This window comes from Caretta caretta, chromosome 13, assembly GCF_965140235.1.
Source record: "Caretta caretta isolate rCarCar2 chromosome 13, rCarCar1.hap1, whole genome shotgun sequence".
Lineage (NCBI taxonomy): Eukaryota > Metazoa > Chordata > Testudines > Cheloniidae > Caretta > Caretta caretta.
The window spans coordinates 31101576-31123886 of record NC_134218.1 but is presented as its reverse complement, the minus strand read 5'-3'; the positions used below and the strand labels follow the sequence as shown (position 1 = coordinate 31123886).

At 49.1% G+C, this 22311-nt stretch overlaps 1 protein-coding gene across 4 annotated transcripts in view; it reads right to left on the bottom strand.

Moving 5' to 3' along the window:
* NDRG3 (NDRG family member 3) overlaps nucleotides 1-22311 on the bottom strand; it is a 123323-nt gene that overhangs the window by 10375 nt on the left and 90637 nt on the right. For all 4 annotated transcript variants that reach the window (XM_048819893.2, XM_075118851.1, XM_048819894.2 and 1 more), the window contains 6 exons: nucleotides 6647-6752; nucleotides 5474-5594; nucleotides 4890-4952; nucleotides 4506-4566; nucleotides 3321-3407; nucleotides 2851-2907 (listed from right to left, as the gene is read on the bottom strand). In XM_048819893.2, coding sequence (XP_048675850.1) covers nucleotides 2851-2907; nucleotides 3321-3407; nucleotides 4506-4566; nucleotides 4890-4952; nucleotides 5474-5594; nucleotides 6647-6752 — 495 coding nt within the window. The remainder of the gene's footprint in view (nucleotides 1-2850; nucleotides 2908-3320; nucleotides 3408-4505; nucleotides 4567-4889; nucleotides 4953-5473; nucleotides 5595-6646; nucleotides 6753-22311) is intronic.

Here is a 22311-nt window from a genome sequence, read left to right as displayed (position 1 = left end):
AGAAAGGTGCCTTATACCAGTAAGTAGCTTATCTTGGTTCCTGAACTGGACTATGCTGTATTGGCATAAGCACTCATATTGGTATAGCTGCCTCCAAATTAGCGGCTTTTGCCACCTTCTCTGTACCATACACAATTTTCTCACATAGACAAGCCCTTTGATGGGTGTTATTTGCAGAGAAAAATCTTACCCCACTGTCCAGGCCTGTAAAGATGCTTCACCTGAGGTTAGTGCACACTCTGAAGTTTTGCCGGCATACCTATAGCAGTTAGGAGTGTGAAATCCCCCTCCCCCGCCGACACAGCTGTGCCGACAAACCCCAGCGTAGACGCAGAGCGCTCTTGTCGATACAGCTGATGTTGCTCCTGGAGGTGGTGTAGCTACACTGGCAGAACTCCTCCTTCTGGAGGCTTACGCTGCCTCTCCACTAGGGGCCTGCTGGCACAGCACACCAGCAGGGATGTGTCGAGTAGAGAAGCCCTGACTGTGGGATCTGATTGTACGGGGAGGGTGAGAGAAAGGAGCAATGTGAGGGGCGGGCACGAGGAGGTGAAGTGGGCAGAGCAGAGCATACACTGAACAGTCACCTACAGAGGCGGGAGGTTTGGTGATTGTGACAGAGACCCACTAGGCATTCGCTCCTGTGTGTCAGCAACTCCTGCCAGGCCTGACATATTCACTACACCCAACTCACTACTGTCACAGTCTGTGTCGAAGGGGTGTGGAAGGTATCATACGTGAACTGGTCACATGCTGGTGATTAGTATCCTCGTGAAATGTCTGTGTTAAGACCAGACCAGGAATTACTGAGCCTCACTAATATTATGCTTTAAAGTCTGTGACCAAACAAAGGGAGAGAACAGGATTTCTCCCAGCTAGGAGGGAAGGCTGTGTCCTGTGTAATTTAGGCACGGTGGAATCAAAACAATGGCAGCCCCGTTCACGTACAAATCAGCAGGGGGATGGGAAGCCCACAGGAATGGAAGAACAGTGTGAGGTCATCCTGAGTCGGGGACAAAACAGGGAGTTTGGGAAGATATAAGGAGAGAGGAGAAGTCATCATTGGACAGGCACAAGGGCCAGAGCTCTTGCAAGCTGGGACAGATGGGTCCTTCGCCAAGGGGGCTGAAGTCCCTAGGAACTGAATATAAGTGGAAAGCCTATTTAGGCAAACCTCTTTTGCCTAGGAAGACAAGGGGAAGCATCACTTTGTACTTCTGTGGAAGATCCTGACTGAGAGAAAGCCAGCCATGGCTGGAAAGAGAAAGACTGGTAAGAATTACCTAGAACCAGTCAGCATCTAGAGAGAATCATTGTTTCCAAGACGCATGGATCTGTTTTTCCCCCTTCTGTAAAAAACTAGTTTGGGAATGGCTCAGCAGGATGCGGCCCGGCCCTGCTGCCCCTGAGGTCAGGGAGGGGGGAAGAGAGCCTCGAGGGCAGCCCAGGGCTGCTGTCCCTGAGGTCAAAAGGAAGAGCTTGACAGGAGGAGTAGGGCAGGTTAGTGCCTTGGTATGTGGCTGGACACATTGTCCCACTGTCCCCCCAACTCTCATAGCATGTAAATGTCCCACTGTCCCCGCAACTCTCACAGCAAGTAAATGTTCCACTGTCCCCCCAACTCTCACAGCAAGTAAAATGTCTCCAGACTGAACACAAAGGAACCTGCCGGTCCCCTCTTATCAGCTGCGTTGGGCAAATTTGGAGGACGGTCAGGGCAACCACACACCAGGTGCCCACTGCACTAGTTTCCATGGACAGACCAGCAGCACAGGGTCTGCAGGGACTGGGAAAAGCTTAATTGTTGGGTCAGCAAAATGTCTGACCCTGTGTGGATTTGACAAGCCCAGGAAAGCCCTGTTTGCAGGCTCACTTGCCACTCACATCCTCTGTTCATAGCAGCTGGGCACATCTGTAACTTCACCAACCGAACCTGTTTCTGGAGACACTCATGTAAATTCCTCAGACCTCTTAACCAGTGGGGGAATTCAGGGCAGGATTCAAAGCTAAGTAGCAGGGATAGCAAAAGGCAGCAGAGGGACAGCTGCTAAGTGGTGACACTTGGAGAAGAAGGATTGCACACAAAAGGCTCTGTTGGAACACACTGGCCTGGAAAACCCCTGTTTACTATAAAAGAGCGAGTTTGTTTGTAAAGAACTCACCCAGATTACTACATTCCTAAAAAAACATTGCACATGGCCGTACAAGGGATGGGCTCAAACATTTCCCGAGTTCTGCCGAAATTCAGAGCTGCTCCCTAAATAAGTTCCCAAGAAATATAAGAGTTTATGGTGACGAGTGCAGACAGCTTCATTTGTTGCTGGCTTTTCCCCAGAAACCAGTGGAGACTTGCTCTGCACTGGGACCACAGAGGAAAGGGAGCTGTGAGGAAAGAGTCTTGTTTTTAAGACCTGAGTTTGCATTGGTGGCCTATTATAAAGCTGCTGCTTCTCAGAGAGCTTCTAAATGCCTGGATGGCATCACAGCTGTGCGACTGGCATCCGCATATGCCACACGACCCTACCATTCCTTTCCTAGGTGCAGGCAGGGGACAGGGTTGTTTAGGAAATCAGCTCTTCAGCAGGAGAGAGTGGAATTCGTTCACATTTTACTGCCTTGCCTGATGCTGAGAATGGCGCGAGTGGGCAGGGCAGGTAATAGAATCTGCATGAATGTCATTAAAGGTGCCAAGTCCTGGCTGCAGGGTTGCCCAGCAGAGAACCTGGCACCACCTGTGGAAACAGTTGTTTGGCTCAGAGAGATCTCAAGATCTGAAGGACAGCTGAGTACAAAGTATAAGGCCTACACCTTGCCTAGTATCATCAGCTCTGCAGCCTGCAGGTTACTTACATGACCAAAATGGTGAGCCAAGACAATGTCCACTATGTTGGTCGTCCAGCCTGAAAACTGAAAAGTAACAAAAACATCTCATGCAAATTCCTATGCGAAACTTAGCGACAAATGACTGAAAAACTGTAAAGGCCAAACTAGCTTTAGGTACAGGGAATGAGCCCCTAGAGTTTCGGAAGGGCTTGGCTCCTGCCATAGAAGCATACAGAACACAGCTCCCTGGAGTTCACCAGCACATCCGAGAGAAATGTGCCAATCCCCTGTCCATGCTAGGACCTTGAGTGCTGTACTGACTCTGAGCTGACTGGTGATACCCAACATCACTTACAGTAACCCAGGGTCTCCCAGTCATGCATGATCAATCCCAGCCCTGCTTTGTTTGAGAACCCAACCTGCGGGGCCTGGCTCTGTAACTTGTACAGGATGGTCTGCAGCACTCATGCACAGAAAGAGAGAGAGAAGAGTCTCACCTTGGCTGCTGCCCAGTCCATCCAGCCTTTTGCACATGGATCAACATTGATGAGCACAAGCCCCTCCACCAGGTCGGGGTGATTCAGCTGCAAGGAGAGAAACACAGCACATTCAGTGTGAGGGGCCCCAGGGGACCAGGAGGCACAATGGTTGGGGAACTCCCTGAGAGAGTCAGAGACAGCAAAATAAGAGGAGAACCTGTAACTGAAACCCTGATTGGATAATTGCTAACAATACTTCTCACAGAGCAAGGGCAGCAGCCTCACCCCATTCTACTGAAGCAAGAAAATCGAAGTGACTCTGCCAGGGTCACATGTAGGGAGTCCATAACAAAGCAGGAAGACATTTCCAGTGCTCCACCTTAACCATGGCCACACTCAGCCTCCTGTAAATTGCAGGCCCATGACATGGGACATGTTGTCAGCATCCAGAGTTTTCAGCAGGGACTGTTTGGGGAATATAGTTACATCTAGAGTCCACTCAGTTTTAATCCACTGATAGAAGGAAAGAAGCTGACTCGAGAAAGGCATGGGGAACTCAGCTATTGTGTTTACATCGCCCACACAGCTCTGCCACCACACTTGCCCACGGGGAAGAGACCAAGACAAGTTGAAACCACTTGAGATGTCCATTTTCTGGGCAGCTGGACACTGTCTAATACCCATGACCATGCTAGAACCTGAACCCAGACTGCTTACTGTGGGAAGCGAGAGCACCCACTGCTGCACTCGGAGACCCACAATGACAGCTTTCAGTCTGGATTTCCAATCCGCCTTGGATTACTGGACTCAGCACAGGAAAGCTGTTTATGGGGCTCTAAGTCTGAACCGCAGATTTTAGAAATGGGATTTATCTTTCTAGCTATGAATGCTGAGATGAGATTCAGTACAGTGTGACCATGGAGCATCTACATGTCTCCTCTCCTACATGTGCGAGGGGCCAATCCCCAACCCCACTGACCTCTCCAGCATCTAATGGCAATTAACTGACTCTAATGGCATCCCTACGCCAGGCACTCCCCCCGAGTCTGGCAAGGCTGTAGAGCAGCCCTGGCTCTGTTTAACCCCTCAGGTACCCTAAGCAGCTCTCATTTGGATGTATCCTGAAATCCCTGCTTCTCTGCCTATGCCCTGCAAAGAGGCAGTATGGTTAGTGGGGGCAGGGTGGAAAAAAAACCTACTTACTGCAAACCTGCTGAGGATGTGAGCACCAGCTCCAACGCCAATCCCAATGATGCTTTTCAGGCTGAAATACAGACGCATCAGAGTCAGAAGAGACACTTTAAACTGAAGCCCTGGGTACCCCCACCCCATCCAGACCTCAGACCAGCTCACCTGGATCAAAGGCTTGTTCTCTTTTGGGCCCTGCAGTCACACAGCAGGCATGCGGTGGCACATGTCACTCCATGCCAAGGCTGTGTGGGCTGGGCAAGGGCCTGGGACAGCCATTGTCCATTGCACGCAGCCCAAGCAGAGCCCCGCAGGAGCACAGGCAGAGCTGCTGGAATGGCAGCATGCCCTCTTGCAATAATCTGACAGGAGTCAGCCTGGGCCCCTCTGCACACTCACCTCAGGTGGGTTAGAACAGCAGACAGCATTTCAGCCAGTTCATCCATACTAGGATAGTGGTACCTGAAACCCAAAGGAGAGGCTGGAATCGGCAAGCCTCCGAACACTGACCACCAGAGGGGACGCAGACACCAGCCTTCCGATGACATTCCAATAGGCAGGAGCGTTTGATCGGCGTGGGCTCGGGTAACTACGGTGCAATGACACTGCAGCATGGCACATTATGGATCCCGCCCCGTAAGCTGTGTTCGCAGAGATCTGTCCAGCACAGATCCCATGCTGGAGAATGGAGGGATGGACCAAGCAACTCCAGCTATATCTTAGTTTGGGTCGGCTGGGATCATGTGCTAAATCAGAAATCTCCCAGCAGCATCACTTCCAGCACTGGCTCTTAGTGCCTCCTCTGCTCCAGAGGACAGAGACCCTGCTGGCTGGAGTGATCCCTCCCCCTACCGCCAGGACTGACCAGGTGGCAGCCTGCCTCTGGCAGCATGGGGAGCCCCATTTGGATTAAATAGCATCTTGGTGTGAGCAGGCCCTGAGCACACCTGGAGCTCTGAGAAGGGGCTTCGGAGAGTTCTTACCCAGTCGGGAAAGGGGGAGCTCCCTCCTGCTGGCCTGGTGCATCCACATGGCACACAGCAAAGTGCTGGGTAATCTCCTGCATGTCTTCAAAGTTAAAGAATGCATTGAAACAGGATTTGTCTGCAAGAGAAATGCCTAGTGAGCCTTGGACCCGGCCCAAATTCTGCTACAACTCATGCTTGGAACAGCAGTGCCACCTGCCTGCACTGACCCAAACAGGCTGCTCTGGAAACCCCATTGCTGCTGTGCACTGTTTGGACACCCGAAGCCTGGTGGTGCATGGTGTGACCAGGGGTCTGTTAAAGTCCATGTGACAGCAATCTAGGGAGTGTTTGGTGTTGGGAGAGCAGCGGGAGGGGGTGGGGCAGAAACAATCGCAAGCTACCCTCACTGCCCAGCCAATCAGCCAGACACCGCACTGCACAGCTCACAAGACTCAGTCTATAGCAAGAGGACACAGGACTGAGGAACACTGGGGTTTGCAGCCAGACCAAGAGATCCTGGTTACTCGTATACACAGGTGCTGGACTTTCCTAAGAACAGTTACGTGAGGGGCCTGGGAAGCTCCTGGGGGTAAAACCTTTTGGAAGAGGGGCTGGGGTGATGAGGACCTATAACAGCAGTGCCTGCCTTCGAGCAGTTCTCAGCACCACGCCACGTCTGCCGCTAACTAGTCTGCCCAGCCTCTCCGTAAAGGAGGGGGCGGCGTGTGGGAAGGCCTTGGGCAGGCAGCTCCATCAGTCAGTGCTCAACTCAGCTGGGCCTTTGACTGAACTGCTGGCCGCTCTGCATCCTCTCTGAGACTCCCCCCACCGGGGCCTTCAAGGCCTGCAGAGATAGGGTGACCAGATAGCAACTGTGAAAAAATGGGACGGGGGTGGGGGGTAACAGGCACCTATATAAGAAAAAGTCCCAAAAAACGGGACTGTCCCTATAAAAACAGGACATCTGGTCACCCTATGCAGAGAGCTGCACTCCAGACAAAGGCCTTGTCATGTGCTCTGTCCCCGTCGCAGCTCCAGGCCAGCTTGATTTCTGTGCTCTCCACATCAGGGGACCAGGCGGCTCCCAGGGATCACTAAGACTCCGAGTCTTGCCTTAAAACCGGCCCTTTAGAGCCGATACAGGCTGATGGGGGAGAGCGAGAGAGTCTTTGGAGCAAGAGGACTTACGGTTGAGACCAATGTCGTGGTAAGTGAGGATGACAGGTCTCTTCCCCTTCGGGGTGCCCCGCATGGTGACATGGACAACTCCAAAAGCTGTCTCGATGTCATGCTCCTGCAGAGAGAAGACAACAGTCTCACTACAGGGACGACACAGCCAGGGGCAGACTCAGTCTGACAGGGAAGCAGGGAGCCCAGGGAGGAGAGGGGCACCCAGGGCAGGAGCCTTGGTATGTTTCATATCTACTCCTGTTCCCACAGGGACCACTAACACTGGGGAAGCCACATGAACTCTCAGCTCCTCAGAGTCACAGCCCTACCCTCACGACTGCCCAGGGCGAGGCATCCCACAGTACTTCCCGCTCCATCTCGCTCACCGCTCTGCAGAGCCAGTGCTGGCCACAGCCACTAGGCAGTTATTACACTTCACTGGTGCACAGCTGGGATGATGGTTTGAGACCAGGCTGTCTGCAACGTTAAGGTCTCTTTTCAGTCACTTTAGCAGGGTCTTTCTGGTCACATGCTGGTACAAGGTTAGAAATTAACAGAACACAGCTTCTCCTCAGACGTTTTCACAGGGGAACCCACACAACAGAGAGACTGTTGCATGGGCACATTCACAATAGCATTGTGCCTGCTGGCCAAACAGCATTCCTGCGGCAACGGCACCCCCAGCCTCGGAGCAGCGACCCCAGGGAGCGGGTATGTCGCTGGGACTCCTCCGAGGATTTAACATGGGAAATGTGAGCAGCCTGCACACCTCACACCACAGCCTGGGGGATTCCCCAGCTCTCTCCCTGCAGTTCTAGGGGCACATTCCCCGGCGTGGACATGATTACACTATTATAAAGGTGTTTATTACCCATATAGCTATTCCTGAACGGAAAGGGGAATAAAGGATGTTTATACTGGTCTAACTGCATCCATGTTAAGGCTTCCACCAGTATAATTAGCTCACCCCCAGCACAGTTACTCTGGTACAAAATCTGCACAGAGTAGGCCCCAGGCTCGCACTAGATGAGAGGATACGGCACGGTGACCAAAGCCATTCTCAAACTAAACGGCCAGAGAGAACGGGCGACAAGCCTAACTGTTGGAGACCAAATGCAAGAGGTTGTTTTAGAAGCAGAGTGACTTGTAGACCAGGCAGAGGGTCACATACTCACAGGATTTACCACAGTCAGACTGAAGAGCTGGTGACAAGCACGTTCAAACTCTACTGCAAATCAGAGCTGAGATCTCTAATGCAGAAGAATATGGCCATCCCAGAACCTGAGTTGCCTTCCTCCCCACAGGGGGCATAGCCCCTCATATGCTTTGCTGTGTTCACAGATAATCAAACCTGCCTCTGTCCACGTCCCCTGGATCCCTGACTGCTGAGCCTGCTGGCTTCCTGGATGAAAGCCTAGATGCCTAAAAGCATCTGAATGCACAGCAACTGCCCCAACAGCCAGTACAGCAGCATCCTTCCAGACTGCAGCTCAACTGCAGGCGTTCCTGGGGGAGTTTTAAGTCCATTTGCAGGACAGCCGGCCAAGGTTTTCCCCCCAAACACAGAAAAAGGGAAGACTCTGGTCTACCAATTACCACCCTCCCTGCCTATCTAGTCTCATCTATTCTAGTCATCCACCTGCTTTTATATCTGCCATACTGCAGTACCCAAGAGCCAGTCAGTTAGGCCTTGGCTACAATACTCCGAACTCAGTCCTGTCCAGTGTCTTAACCACAGGACTGCAGCAATATGTTAAATAACAACATAAATGAAATGCAATAAAATCAGCTGAATGCAATGGGAAGGGTGTCAGATCAAAGAGACAAACTGCATGGTATTCCAGAAGTGAGACACTTTACCAGAACACTTGGCCACCCTGCACAGCCTGGGGAATGTTTGTGATGCATGGAGGAGAGAGCAGCGTACACAGATTTCCGTGCTACGTGTGTGCAACACGGCCACGTTCCTGCTCTGTAGGGATTGCAGGCACGCAGTTTGTGCACCCATTTAACGACAGTTCCAAGGCCTGCTCTACACACACTGCACCAGCTTAACAAAGGTGTTGTGCTGCACCAATTTAATCAAACCAGTGCAACTTCCTGCAGCCTGTCTGCACGGTGGTTAAACTGGGTTTGCATTGGTTGAGCTTGCAGCATGGGAAAGCTGACCCAACTAAGAGCACTCATGCACAAAGCGGCACTTAATGGAATCGGTTAATGCCACACCTGCAGTTACACTGGCATAACTGTGTGCAGACCAAGCCTTGGAACACGGGCGAAGTCACAGAGGGGTTGGCTCCCCAGTCTGACCTCTAACCCTTTTCCTGATGTAGGAAAGCCCTAAGGAGAGAGGGTTTGCCTGCTTGTAGAACCCCAAACAGTCCACATTTAAAACACGTTTTTAATTGGCTTTGGGTGAAAGCATAAGCATGGAAAATCTCAGCCTCAAAGTAATTTCCTAGAAAGTTCTGTGCAACTGGAAAAGGGGGATTAGAATGGGAGTGGAATTCAGCTTTGTCTCCCTCTCAGCATTGCTAATGTGTCCATTGCTAAGGATACGATTTAGTCACAGAGATCATGGCAGCCACGGATTCCATGACTTTACCCCATCTCTGTGACTCCTTCAGCTTCAGCTGTCAGTGGCTGCGGCCGGGGTCGGAACTAGGGCTGTGCGCCCCTGCCCTGTGGCTGGGGCCTAGACTGTGTGCGCTTTCCCTCCCTCCATGGCTGCGGTTGGGGCTATGCACCCCTGCCCCATGGCTGGGGCTGAAGCTGGGACTGTGCACCCGCTCCCAACACGGCTTCAGTCAGGGCCATGCATCCCCACCCGTGGCTGGAGCTGTGTGCCCCTGCCCCACGGCTTCAGCCAGGGCTGAGTGCTCCCTCCCCCCCCCCGGTGGTAGAGTTCATGCTGTCAGTCCCCCCCTCCCACCCCAGCCCTACCCTCTGGCTATTTTTAGTACAAGTCAAAGGCAGGTCACAGGCTCCTGTGAATTTTGTTTATTGCCCGTGACCTGTCTGTGACTTGTACTAAAACTAACCAAGACAAAATCTGCACTTTAGCCATCACACAGAAACAAAGTTTACAGTGGCGTGGTAGAGGTGTGGAATGTGACCCTGGATACAACCATATATTCAAAAGACAGCCATCAGAAACCAGACTTCCAGAATGGCCATCACCCCTCATGAAAATATACAACCCACCTCTGATGCAGCCTTACCACAACATTATCGGTGTGCACATGAATACAATTTAGATTAGACTGTAATCTTCCTTAGACGGCAAACAGAGACCATCAGTTACAAGCTGTACAGTGCCTAGAACAATGTGGCCTTGGCCCCCAGGTGCTATCACAATACCAATTAAGCATCACAATCTCACACATACTTCAGCCTCATACCACACCCATAACTGGAGCAGAAGGATAAACACACTGACATTTTCTCCCTGGGTCTTGTTTGTCCTTGCGAAGTGTCCAGATATTTCAGCAGGATGTGAGAGAGGAAATTCCGCAGCTGTTCCACGGAGGGGCTGGAGCAACACTCAGTGCCCAGCGGGCCCTGAGCTGCAGAGACATCCACACACTGCCCAGAGAACCAGCCCTTAAATGGTGGCTTAAATCGGAGTGCTTTGCAGCTGCCTTCAACTCACTAATGGAGAGACGGTGCCCCTAGAGTTGGCAGAGCTCAGCATGCAGCGCTCCATTTTGAACCACATGGCAGGACTGCCTGGGTCACGCCTGAAGGACTGCATCTTGGGGCTTGTTCCTGTGGCCACATCTCCACGTTAGTGATGGAGGCAGCCACAGGACACTGTGCAGAACCCCCTGGCCTCCACCCAGCCAGTCCTGAATTACAGCTGTCTAAACTGGGCACACCACAACTAATAACCCATCAAAACAAAGCTAATGCAGAGTTTAGTTTTAAAAGTGTCTGAATTTTTTTTTAAAGAGTGAATTAGTATGTGACCCTGAAATCGTGGCCAAATGTGGTATAGGTAAAAAGAAATCAAAGTCTGGGGCAATGAACAGCAGACGGTGCCACCTCCCTCCCTGATTGCTGGGGGTTGGCCAGCCTGCTGACACTCCTTCTGGAAACCCAGCACCTGAGCTCTCCACTTCTGACTGCTGTCAGTAAGTACCTCGATGATCAGATGCAAGGCCATCCCCAGCCAGCCTGGAGTGAGTGATTACAATTCTCTCCTGTTCCAGGTGGGAACATGCTGCTGCTCCCATGTACTAAGTAAAGGAGAAAAAACCAAAGCACAACAAAGCTGCCATGCACATTACGGCCCAAACAATCCCCAGCTCGCTCCACATGTTCTCAAAGGCAACGAGGGCTCACTACGGAACCCACGGCTTTGTCACACTTCAAGGCAGGATCCTTAAAATTAGGCCCCAGTGCTCCAAGGTGTAAATTGATATTCTGCCCAATTCCTGCAAAGGAGCAGCCTAGCACTGTGTAGGGTTGCCAATTTTGGTTGGACGTATTCCTGGAGGTTTTATTCCTGGCCCAAGGAGGACTGAGATGCGTGCCTCCTGTTACTCCTGTCCCGCTTCCTATTATAATCCTGCCTGAGAGGAGCAGAGTAGAAGTGTAGGGTGGGCTGAGGTTTGAACAGCTTCCTTTGGGGGGCCGGCGTGTGAATCCCCAGGGATTTAAGGGTTGCCCGCGAGTCCTTAAGGCTATGGAGCCTAGAGTCTATCTGCTCTGAAAAGAGTCCTGAACAGTCAAAGGCCCTGAATAGTATTCTGGACCTCATGCGGGAGCCCCGAGAGCTGAAGCCAGAAGCAGCATCTCATGGTTACAGCGGTAGCCATCGTGTGTGAGTGGCCGAATCTGCTGAGTCCAACATGGCCTATAGGCAGGTCCTTGCGATCACCTTGCCCTCCTCCACGACTGCCCCGAACTCAGAGCCGGGATTCTCCAGAAGCAATTAATGGAATTGGACAAGGTGTTCCAGGAATTGTAGCAATAACGGCTGAGGACTGCCTGCTGGTTTGATATGTGAAGCTGGAGCCCCCGCGATGGAGTACACCTTCTGACCAAAGACATCTAGCTATTTAACTTCCTGGGACTTGGAGGGGGGTCAGTCCCAACTGTCCCTGCCGTTCCTTGTGGTTAGCCACCTTCACCACCACAGTACCCAGCTGCGGGTGGGTGTATAGGTGTTCATACTCTTCAGACAGCACAAAGTACTTGCGTTCTATCCCTTTAGCCATGCGGGTAATACAGGCGAGTGTTTGCCACAAAACCTTGGTTCTGGATTGTCTTAATGAGGGGCAGGGCTAATCTCGAAGGACCTTCAGGGGCCAGAATGCCCTGCATGGGATCGGTCTCCTTTGAGACCACCTCTGCCTGCATATTCAGGTTCTGGGCCACCATCCTGAGCAGGTCCTGATACCCCCCTGGTGTCCACAGCAGGCAGTGTGGTGGAGGGGAGGATGAGGATGATGCCCTCTGGGGCACTGGGTCTTCTTGACCCTTTAGCTCACGGAGATCCCCGTGTGGCTACCCCTTGAGTGGTGCTGGGGACAGCACTGGTTCCTGATACCACACCAGTCTTTGTACCGGTGCAGTGCTGGGCCCTGCGTCAGTGCCGGAGCTAACCTGGGTGTCCGTTTCTTGTCCACGCAAAGGCTCCCGGGTCACCGAGGTGGCAGAGGGAGGGATCTGCACCTCCAAAGCCACCGACACGGATCTGGAACCCAGGCCCTGGGCTTGTGTCCAAAAGGGACACTGGGCTGGCCCCTGCCACTGTGGAGGCCAGAACACCATAGGCAATGGCTGCTCTTCATCCTGCCCTGAGCAGTGTCGGGATCAGCGCTGGGATCAGTACTGGCCCCTACTAGAGGCATAGGAGTCTGCCTCCACAAAGCAGTCTGATATCGGTGACCAGGGCAGCGCGGGCCAAGACGGTGCCGGGGAACGGTGCCGTGGAGATGGTGATTGGTCACAAATCAATGTAGGCTTGCCCCTGGAGGACACGGTGCCTCTTTGTAGGGCCAGCGCGCGAGCCGGAGTTATGGCGGTGGAATGCGCCATCACCACGATCAGGTCCTGGCCACTTCAAATGGATCTGGCATGGACGGGGAGGGAGGGGGTCTATAACCTCCCGCACCAGGAAGTCCACCGGGACCGTACTCGGCAGACCTCCCCGCAAGGCTGGAGTCGACAGTGCCAGTATAGGCAGGGCTAAGGTTGGGTGTCCCGACACGTGACACACCCCACAGGTGCCTGCTTGCTCCGTTACTTTAGTGGGGAAACGCCCCCGTCCGCTCCCCTTTTCTTGTGTGGCACTGGCGAATTGGAACAGTGCCTGGCGTTTGCAGTAGAGGAGGTCTTCGGCATCGGGGAATGGCGGTGCCGACAGTCCTTAGCGGAGTCTTTTCTCGGCGCTGAACCCTCCCCCACCAAGACCGGCGTGCTGCGCACCAAAGTGCCAGCCGTGGGTCAGCTGGAGGCAGAGGTTTGACTCCATCAGGAGGAGTTTTAGCCGAAAGTCCCGTTCCTTTTTGGTTCTGGGCTTGAAGCCTTGGCAGATTTTACACTTGTCCGACTGGTGTGCCTCTCCCTGGCACTTCAGGCAGGAGTCGTGTGGGTCTCCCTTTGGCATAGGCTTCAGCTTGAAACCCTGAGACCGAGGCATGACCTGGTCTCTGGGCCAGGAACGAAATGTTAGTGTGAACGAAATGGTCACTGGCAGTAAGAAGGAACTGAAGCAGCAGTGGGTCAGCAGGGACCTATATACACCGCCATGAAGGTGCCACTCCACGGGCCTCCACAGCCGACCCGATGGGTACCGCTAAGAGGAAAACCTTCCAACGACTGTGCACGTGGCGCACACACACCTACTTGGAATCGACATGAGTAATCATTCAAGGAAGAATAAGGGGGCTGCAGGGTGTCGCAGTGGGATATTAGGGGAGGCTAGTTATGGTGACATAACAAACGGCAGCATCTAAACTGACACTTTGACGCTTAAACTTTGCCACAAAACGCTTTATGCCTCTCATTGAGGTGGTTTTGTTTTGTCGGCAAAACAGGAGAGTTTTGACAACAAAAGTAGCTTTGTGTGTGAACACCTCCCCTGTTTTGTCGGCAAACGCTCCTTTTTGCCGAAAAAACTGTGTAGCGTAGACAAGGCCTAAGACTGTTGGAACTTGTGGTGAGAGAGACCTTTGTTTTGCATTCACTTAGCTTGTTAAATTAGGTATTCGTTGTGTTTTACCTTTTATTTCCTTGTAACCAATTCTGACTTTTATGCCTCACTACTTTAAATCACTTAAAATCTATCTTTCTGTAATTAATAAATTTGTTCTATTGTTTTATCTAAACCAGCATGTTTGGATTAAAATGTTTGGGAAACTTCATCTGGGATAACAGGATTTGTGCATATCATTTTCTATTAATGAAATGACTGACTATCTATGAGCTTGTATTGTCCAGGAGAGTGCTGGGCAGTATAACACACAGTTCTGGGGGGAAACTCTGGGACTGGGAGCAATTTACATGCTGGAGGCTGTTTGGGAGCAGACCAGGAGTGGCTGCTCTCGTGGCAAAGCAATGTAAAAGGCACCACAGGTGGAGAATTGAGGGGATACAGCCACCCGTCAGTCAAGATTGTACCCTGGGTAATGTCACAGCCATCTGTATTAAAAACTCAGCAAACATATTTACTAGAGAATGGTGAAGTGTTTTCTTCTGCATAAAGTAAAAATTACTTTAATCCCACTCAGTGCTATCTTAGCTCTATAGGCCACATAACACTTCAGGCCTAGGATCTGATCAACCCCCTCCCCCCTATATTAAACCAGCATTGGGTGAAACTCATCATTAAAATAATAAAGAAAAAGAATGTTCTGCTGCTGTTAAAGCACCCTTCCCCGCCCCCGCCCGGAACGTGCCTAACAAAAGTTATCACCACCATGGTTGTAAAGTAAAGACACCTAGGTTCTGGGAAATTTTAGGAAGGATCTAAAGAGAGACTCAACAAATAGTATAATAATCTCTAAGCAGAGCTTTTATGCTGACCATCTGCTTGAACAAACAAAAAAATCACAAATAGGTTACAATTTACACATAAAAAACAAAATGTAAAAGACTTAAGCAGGCAGGAGGACATGTAGGTGCCAGTGTATAATTGGTTCAAATTTTTGTTAATTAGGGATATGGGATAATGTGATAGGTTTAATAATTTTTTTGAAAGTAGTTAGTTTTACCTATATAATGCAAATTAAAAAAAAAGCTCTTTGGGAACTATTCCAGGACTGTGATTCAACATCAAGCTGCTGGAATTCTTACCCCTCTGCACAACAGTGATGTGCAGAGGCATCACTGGGAACCCCCGAGCGGATCATGACTGGCCATCGGGTGAAGTCTGTCTGAACACTGGGAGTGGTGAGCATAAAAGATTTGCTTGGCATATGTCTTCTTTGTGTACTGCTAACAAGTAGATGTTTAGAACACAGCTGTGTAAGGCTCTTTCACTGGGAAAAGGTCCCGCAGACCAGGTCACGCCTTGAGCCCTTGGTAGGGTATAGGCGGGATGCCCTAGATTATGTGGGTAACACCACCACAAGAACAGCTCAGGTCATGAAGATAAGCCACAACAAGGCACAATTTGTTATACTTCACATTGACCCGAAGCTCAGACTCTGACTCCAACAGTCAACACTGCTGGTGGCATGAAAAAGGAAGGCTGATTCCAATGCACAAAGAGGATTGTTTCAGTTAGCCTCAGAGCGCTCCCCATCACAGGACCGGGAGGGGAGAGAGGCTGGCAGGGAGCAAACAGGAAGAGTGCACTGAACAAGGGCTGTTTGGAAATCGCAGCAGTAAGGGCTCATGTTTTGTCTGCAGTGTCCATTTGAGTCTTGAGTGACTGGCAGATCCTGCACTCCCGGAGTCAGGAAAGCAAGTCACAGGAACACATGTTTAATGTGGGCTTGGGAATTCCCTTTGGAGAAGGTGCCAGCCACCATCAGCTTCAAAGGAAGTGTTTATTTCTAATCCACCAGCCCACAACATATTATGTAGTCCAGGTATCTGGGTCCCGAGTTAGGATACCAATGGGTGAAGGTCCAGCAGAATGGGAGGGGTTGAATCATCTGCTCAAAACTAAAAGTGTATTGGAGAATGGGAGTAAATCAAAGGACAATGATGAACTCTGAGGAAATGGAGATTCATAAACAGTGGAGGGTTGACTCAGAGCAGCTCCAAGATCCATGCCCAGAAAACGTTTGCAGGTACAAGAGCCCACCCCTCCACTACACCTATGTTTCAACTGGCATTAACTATGCAATTGGGGAGGTGAACATTGGGCTCTTCTGCCTGAAAGGAAGCCACTTATCGGAAGAGCCTCTGCTTCAGTGACCTCAGACTAAAGGCTATGTCTCCACCTCCGCAGTGTGATAGCTAACATGCTGTAAAACCCTAGTGTAAACAGACAAGCTGTAGTCGTGCCACAATGTAGCTGGTTGTGTTGCACCGGAATTTGAACCCCCTGTGTGTACCCCAGAACTTGACAGTTCTGCAGTCAGCCATTTTATATGTTCAGCCACTGCCAGCTGAAAACCAAACATCTCTTAGCTAGGAATAATAATACTAGAAATATTTTGAGATGAGTAGTTTGTTAAAATTAGGAGAATTGGTGACCCAGTAGAGGTTACTATGCTGACCCACAGGGAGTCATGGTAGGTTATACGTTTTGTTAGAGCAGTGGTTTTCAAACTTTTTGTATTGGTGACCCCTTTCACATAGCAAGCCTCTAAGTGTGACCCCCCTCTCAAAAGAAAGTCTGAACAGCCACGAGAGCCCTTGGCTGGCTGCATGACCCGTATGGATCCGAAACACTGCTGTAACAGCAAAGCAAGACAGTACAAGCTCTAGTTAGCAAGAAGTTTGAGATCCTTTCCTCTCAATCACTACAACACAAAGGAAATTCTCCAGGTGACTGTTGGAACCAGGAATGTGCTGTAATGAAGTTCACCATCCACTGCTCAGCGATTGAATTCCCCCCTCCCCCAAGGTTACTCACGCCATGTCTTTCCTTTCTCTCTGAGGGGAAGAATTCTGGGAGGGCAGGTGTACACTTAAGAACTGCAGCAACCCAGCTACACCGGTGAAGCTGCGCTACTGTCGTGCTTCAGTGAAGACACTACTATGCCAATGGGAGAGCTTCTCCTGTTGGAGTAGTTACTCCACCTCCACGAGAGGCAGTAGCTATGTTGATGGGACAAGCCTTCCCGTCAACATAGCACTGTCTACACCGGGGGCTGCGTCAGTATAACCACATAGCTCAGGGGCACCCCTGAGCAATATAGTTATACCGTGTAAGTTTACAGTGTAGACCTGGCCTCAGACTCCCATCACAAGAGGGGGCTAATTTATGGAGGGCTCAGTGGTTCGCAAGTGCACTTCCAGACCGCAGAGGAGTGACAACTGCCTGAGCAGTTCCACTCCCCGCAGTCATTCTCCTCCCCCACAACTCTCAGTTGTTTATTGTTGAGCTACATTGTGCATAAATGGTGTATTCAGAAGGGCTCTCTCCGAAGCTGAAGCACACCACGTGCCAGCAGCAGCACAATGAAAGACGTGAAAGCCAAGGACACGGCCAAGGTATCATACAGCTTTAAAAACATAACAACCGTGTGTGTGTTAAAATAGCATATACATGAATTCTGAAAACAGACGAGAACAGCACAGTCATACTTTGTGCCTCCCGACCTCGACAGTGTCAGTTTACACTAGAACAGAGTCCAGCTGCACATGGTGATAGCAGGTATTGAGATTCAATTACAACACAGACTAGAAAGTGTACAGAGCTAACTTTATATTATTTTTTATTACAAATATTTGCACTGTAAAAATGATAAACAAAAGAAATAGTATTTTTCAATTCACCTCATACAAGTATCGTAGTGCAATCTCTTTGTCATGAAAGTGCAACTTACAAATATAGATTTTTTGTTACATAACTGCACTCAAAACCAAAACAATGTAAAATTTTAGAGCCTACAAGTCCACTCAGTCCTACCTATTGTTCAGCCAATCGCTAAGAGAAACATAAGCTAAAGATTCATATGCCGCTTTGTGCTTCAGCCACCGTTCCAGAGGATACGCTTCCATGCTGATGATATACGTTAAAATAATACATTACTTAAATTTGTGACTGAACTCCTTGGGGGAGAAGTGTATGTCCCCAGCTCTGTTTTACACGCATTCTGCCATACATTTCATGTTATAGCAGGCTTGGACGATGATCCAGCACACGTTCGTTTTAAGAACACTTTCACTGCAGATTTGACAAAACGCAAAGAAGGTACCAATGTGAGATTTCTATAGCACTCGACCCAAGGTTTAAGAATCTGAAGTGCCTTCCAAAATCGGAGAGGGATGAGGTGTGGAGCATGCTTTCAGAAGTCTTAGAAGAGCAACACTCTGATCTGGAAACTACAGAACCCGACCCACCAAAAAAGAAAATCAACCTTGTGCTGGTGGCATCTCACTCAGATGATGAAAACGAACACGTGTCAGCCCGCACTGCTTTGGACTATTATCGAGCAGAACCTGTCATCAGCATGGACGCATGTCCTCTGGAATGGTGGTTGAAGCATGAAGGGACATATGAATCTTTAGTGCACCTGGCACATAAATATCGTGTGGCATCAGCTACAACAGTGCCATGCGAACACCTGTTCTGACTTTCAGGTGACATTGTAAACAAGAAGCGGGCAGTATTATCTCCTGCAAATGTAAACAAACTTGTTTGTCTGAGCAATTGGCTGAACAAGAAGTAGGACTGATTGGACTTGTAGACTCTAAAGTTTTACATTGTTTTATTTTTGGATGCAGTTTTTTTGGTACATAATTCTACATTTGTAAGTTCAACTTTCATGACAGAGATTGCACTACTGTAATTGTATTAGGTGAATTGAAAAATACTATTTCTTTTGTTTTTTACAGTGCAAATATTTGTAATAAAAATAAATATAAAGTGAGAATTCTACACTTTGATTTCTGTGTTGTAACTGAAATCAATATATTTGAAAATGTAGAAAATATCCAGAAATATTTAAATAAATGGTAACAGCATGATTAATCTCACAATTAATTTTTTTAATTGTTTGACAGCCCTAAAAGCTACTTTAAGACAGAGTTAAGGTGGAGGGCACACATCAGTGATTTAGGGAAGAACTGTAATTACTGTAATTATCTCCAGCGCAACCATTATAAACTCGAGAAATACAGAGTTAAATGCAAACATAAAAGAAACCCAAACATGTTAAGGTGTGGAAATGCAATCAAAGCACCCACACAACTTTAACTCTGTCCTGTAGTGACATCCTGAAATAACCATACAACTATGATTAATACATAACAGCGTTCGTCATCCCAGAGTAAACTGATTTTTAAAGACAGTTTCTCATTTTTCCCCTCATGACCTTACCATGTCTGGATTTCTTTTCAGGTTAACCTGGACTCTGAATTTCCTGGCTTTACAATGCTGCTTGTTATTTTGGGCATTGCAGAATTCTGGCTTTCCAACCCTCGTGAACCATTTCAGCCAGGCAGCATGGTCAAGAAAGCAGTTCCAGGTCTCAGCTCACCTTTCATAAGTAGCATGCTGAAATCAGCACCCCCTTTTCTCTCTCGGTGGGGGGAAAGGGAGCCGTACCAGAGACAGACTGGATTAAATGCTGTTGTGTGTCAGGCAGAGGTCACAGCCCTAGAGTGGATTTTTTTAAAACGACAACATACATTTCAAATGTCAGGAAAAGGAGGAGAATTTTATGTCAACAGGGCATTTGCCTCTCAAAGCAAGCACAAAGGGTGTGCCGGCACAATAGAGACACAAACTCAGTTCCACTAACTGCAGGTCACCAACACCATCTGCCCATCAGCCAGCCAGCCAGCCCTCAACAAGATCATTTAATCTGCCATCTGCTTGCTAAGGGGGGATAAGCTCAGCCCAGCATTTCATTAGAGCTCACAGAGCTGGAGTGTAATGGGGATCTGAGATTCTAGGTTAATACATTTTATTTCAGAGAATAAACTAGATTACTACTATTAATGAAAAAGGAAGAAATTTACCTAGGCCTGTAAGCAGTGTGCCAAACCTACCGTTTACTCTCACGTAAAATGGTTAGCAGATTATTCAGGGGTTGTTTTGAATGGAGTAATGGCACCCTGACCATTGTTTATCAGCATCGAGTTGTGCTTAGTAGTGGCTAAATGCGTATCAAAAAAGGAGGACAATGTCCTCCATTGGTCAGCTGCAATGCAGGCAGACAGGCTGGGAGCCCCTCCACACCACTCTGACCCAGAGAAACGAATCTCTGGAGCAAGAGAAGGGGCTTGCCATTTGGATTAGCATAGAACTGTTTCAGACCAGTCAGGCCAAGCCTAGATTTATTCATAACTGAAAATAAATACCCCAACCACCTGGGAAGTCAGTAACAGCTTACAAAAGGGGAAGTGTACATAGCCTCACAGCAGCCAGAATGCATGGCAAATATGAACAAAGGTATTCCTAAAGACAGCAATGAGCGCTGAAGCTTTAGTGAAAGCAGCATGTATAAAATGTGCTTTGTGCACCACGCAGTTCAGAGGAACATCTCCCTCTACACCAAGGACATTCCAAGCAAGACTGAAAATAGCAGCTGGGACTCAATTAATTTATCTTCTTAGCAGCTAAACATTTATCCCAAAACATGAGCACCTGCAAACTAATGCAAAGCACTCTGAAACTCTAGCATTCACCTGGAACGAGTTCTGGATTTGCCATACCAGATCAGACATGGTGCCATCCAGTGTAATATTCTACCAAGAGAAAAGTTCACAGTGGCCCTGGTCAATTGTGAAAAGGAGGAAAATGACTCTCTTACCCTGCAGGCAAATCAGCTTATGGCCTGAAACATGAGATGTGCTTACCCACGGTTGGTACACTCCTGACCTCTGCTCTACTCAGTCCATGTCTCCTCATGCTTGATGTCTGGGCAAAGGCAAGACTCTGAACACCAAAGGGTTAATGTGTTCCAGCAAGAGTGATCATGTAAGATTGAGTTCTCTCAAACCATCCTGCTGAAAAAGGATGTTCATAATATTAGCCCAGCTCAGTCCAAGGCACTTTCAGAGTAGAAGAGTGAGGAAAACTCACTTCTAGCATAGGCCTTGTCTGTGTGCCAATTTGCACCTATTTAGTTAAACCAGTGCAAACCCCTGTGGGAACACACTTATTTCCACTTACACCAGACTTACTTAGATTTCATTTAAACCTGTTCGTTATGGAATTAAGCTAAAGCAAAGAAGCCTGGTTTAAACCAATATCTCTGCTCATCCAGCCTTTGGCACCAGTTTAACTAAATCAATTTAAAAATCACACCATTAAGTTTAACCTGTGCCATTCTGCATGCAGACAAGCAGCCCCCAGGGTCTGTGAAAATTGTGATTGAAAGCTCAGTACTGAGACAAGTGCACTTGTGACAGTATTGGAAATCCATGAAGATGTATGTTGGAGGAGAAAAATAGGGACGTACCATATAACTCCACAGAAACATGGAGGGAAAGGGTGAAAAATCAGACAAAGATACAGCCAGAGGGACAGGACTGTGAAAAACCAAAACTGAACAGTTTCATGGACAAGTCAGTGACTCCCATCTAGAGGGTGGCCCAGCTTCTCCAGGCAGCAATTTAAAGGGCCTGGGGCTCCCAGCAGTGGCTGGAGCCCCAGGCCCTTTAAATTGCCACCAGAGCCCTGTTGCTGGAGCCCTGGGGTAGCGGCAGCGGGGCTCCGGGGGCTATTTAAAGGGCCGGGGCTCCCGCTGCCTTTACTGCAGTCTCCGAAGTGCCGTTCTATTCTGAAAATTGACTCAATGTATAGTGGGTTTTTAGGTCAATAACTTCAGACCGAACTTGCCCTTGTACTCCTGGTATCTTCCTGTGTTCCTCCAGCTTGGAGGAATTTGCGTCCCCTTCTATATACGTGTCTTTTAGGAAGATCGAGCTTGAAGCGCTTTTGCAGTTTCACTTACAATTCATGGCAAGTTGGGCAACTCACTGCACGAGCAAAGCACAGAAAGCCAGACAGCAGACTGGAAGGAGTTTACAGATGAGCCCTACAGGGTTTTTAAAAATTGGACATGTCCCTTTTTGATTTTGTTGTGATTTAAGGAGGCCTGGAAGAATTCCCTTCCCCCCACCCCCGCCCCTTTTGTATTTTGTTAAACATGAAGGAAAAGTTGCCCTTTTAAAGTGTCTGGTTAGCAGGGTCCACAGGGACAGGAGAGGCACAGCAATCGAGCCCATTTAACAATGTAAGCAGCATCTACTGCAATCGTTCCAAACTTTATTAATCCACATACCGCCTTTCTTTACAAGTTGTCGTGAAGTGAACTGATGGAACGTGAAACTCATGTACCACAGTTTGGTAACCCGGGATCTATGGCATGCAAACATATGAGCTGGATAAAGATGAATGTGTCAGACAACACCTGGCAACAATTGTAGGTGTTCAGTTAAACAAGAATCCTACACTGCTCACCAGCGAGTTCATAGCCGTCCTCCCAGCAACAGCCTAGCCTGCATTCCCATTCGGTGAAGCTATTCGTATGAGCCTGCATGCTCACACCCACGACTGACAAAGCTACATGAAGCCTTCATAGCAATAGCTTCTCATTCTG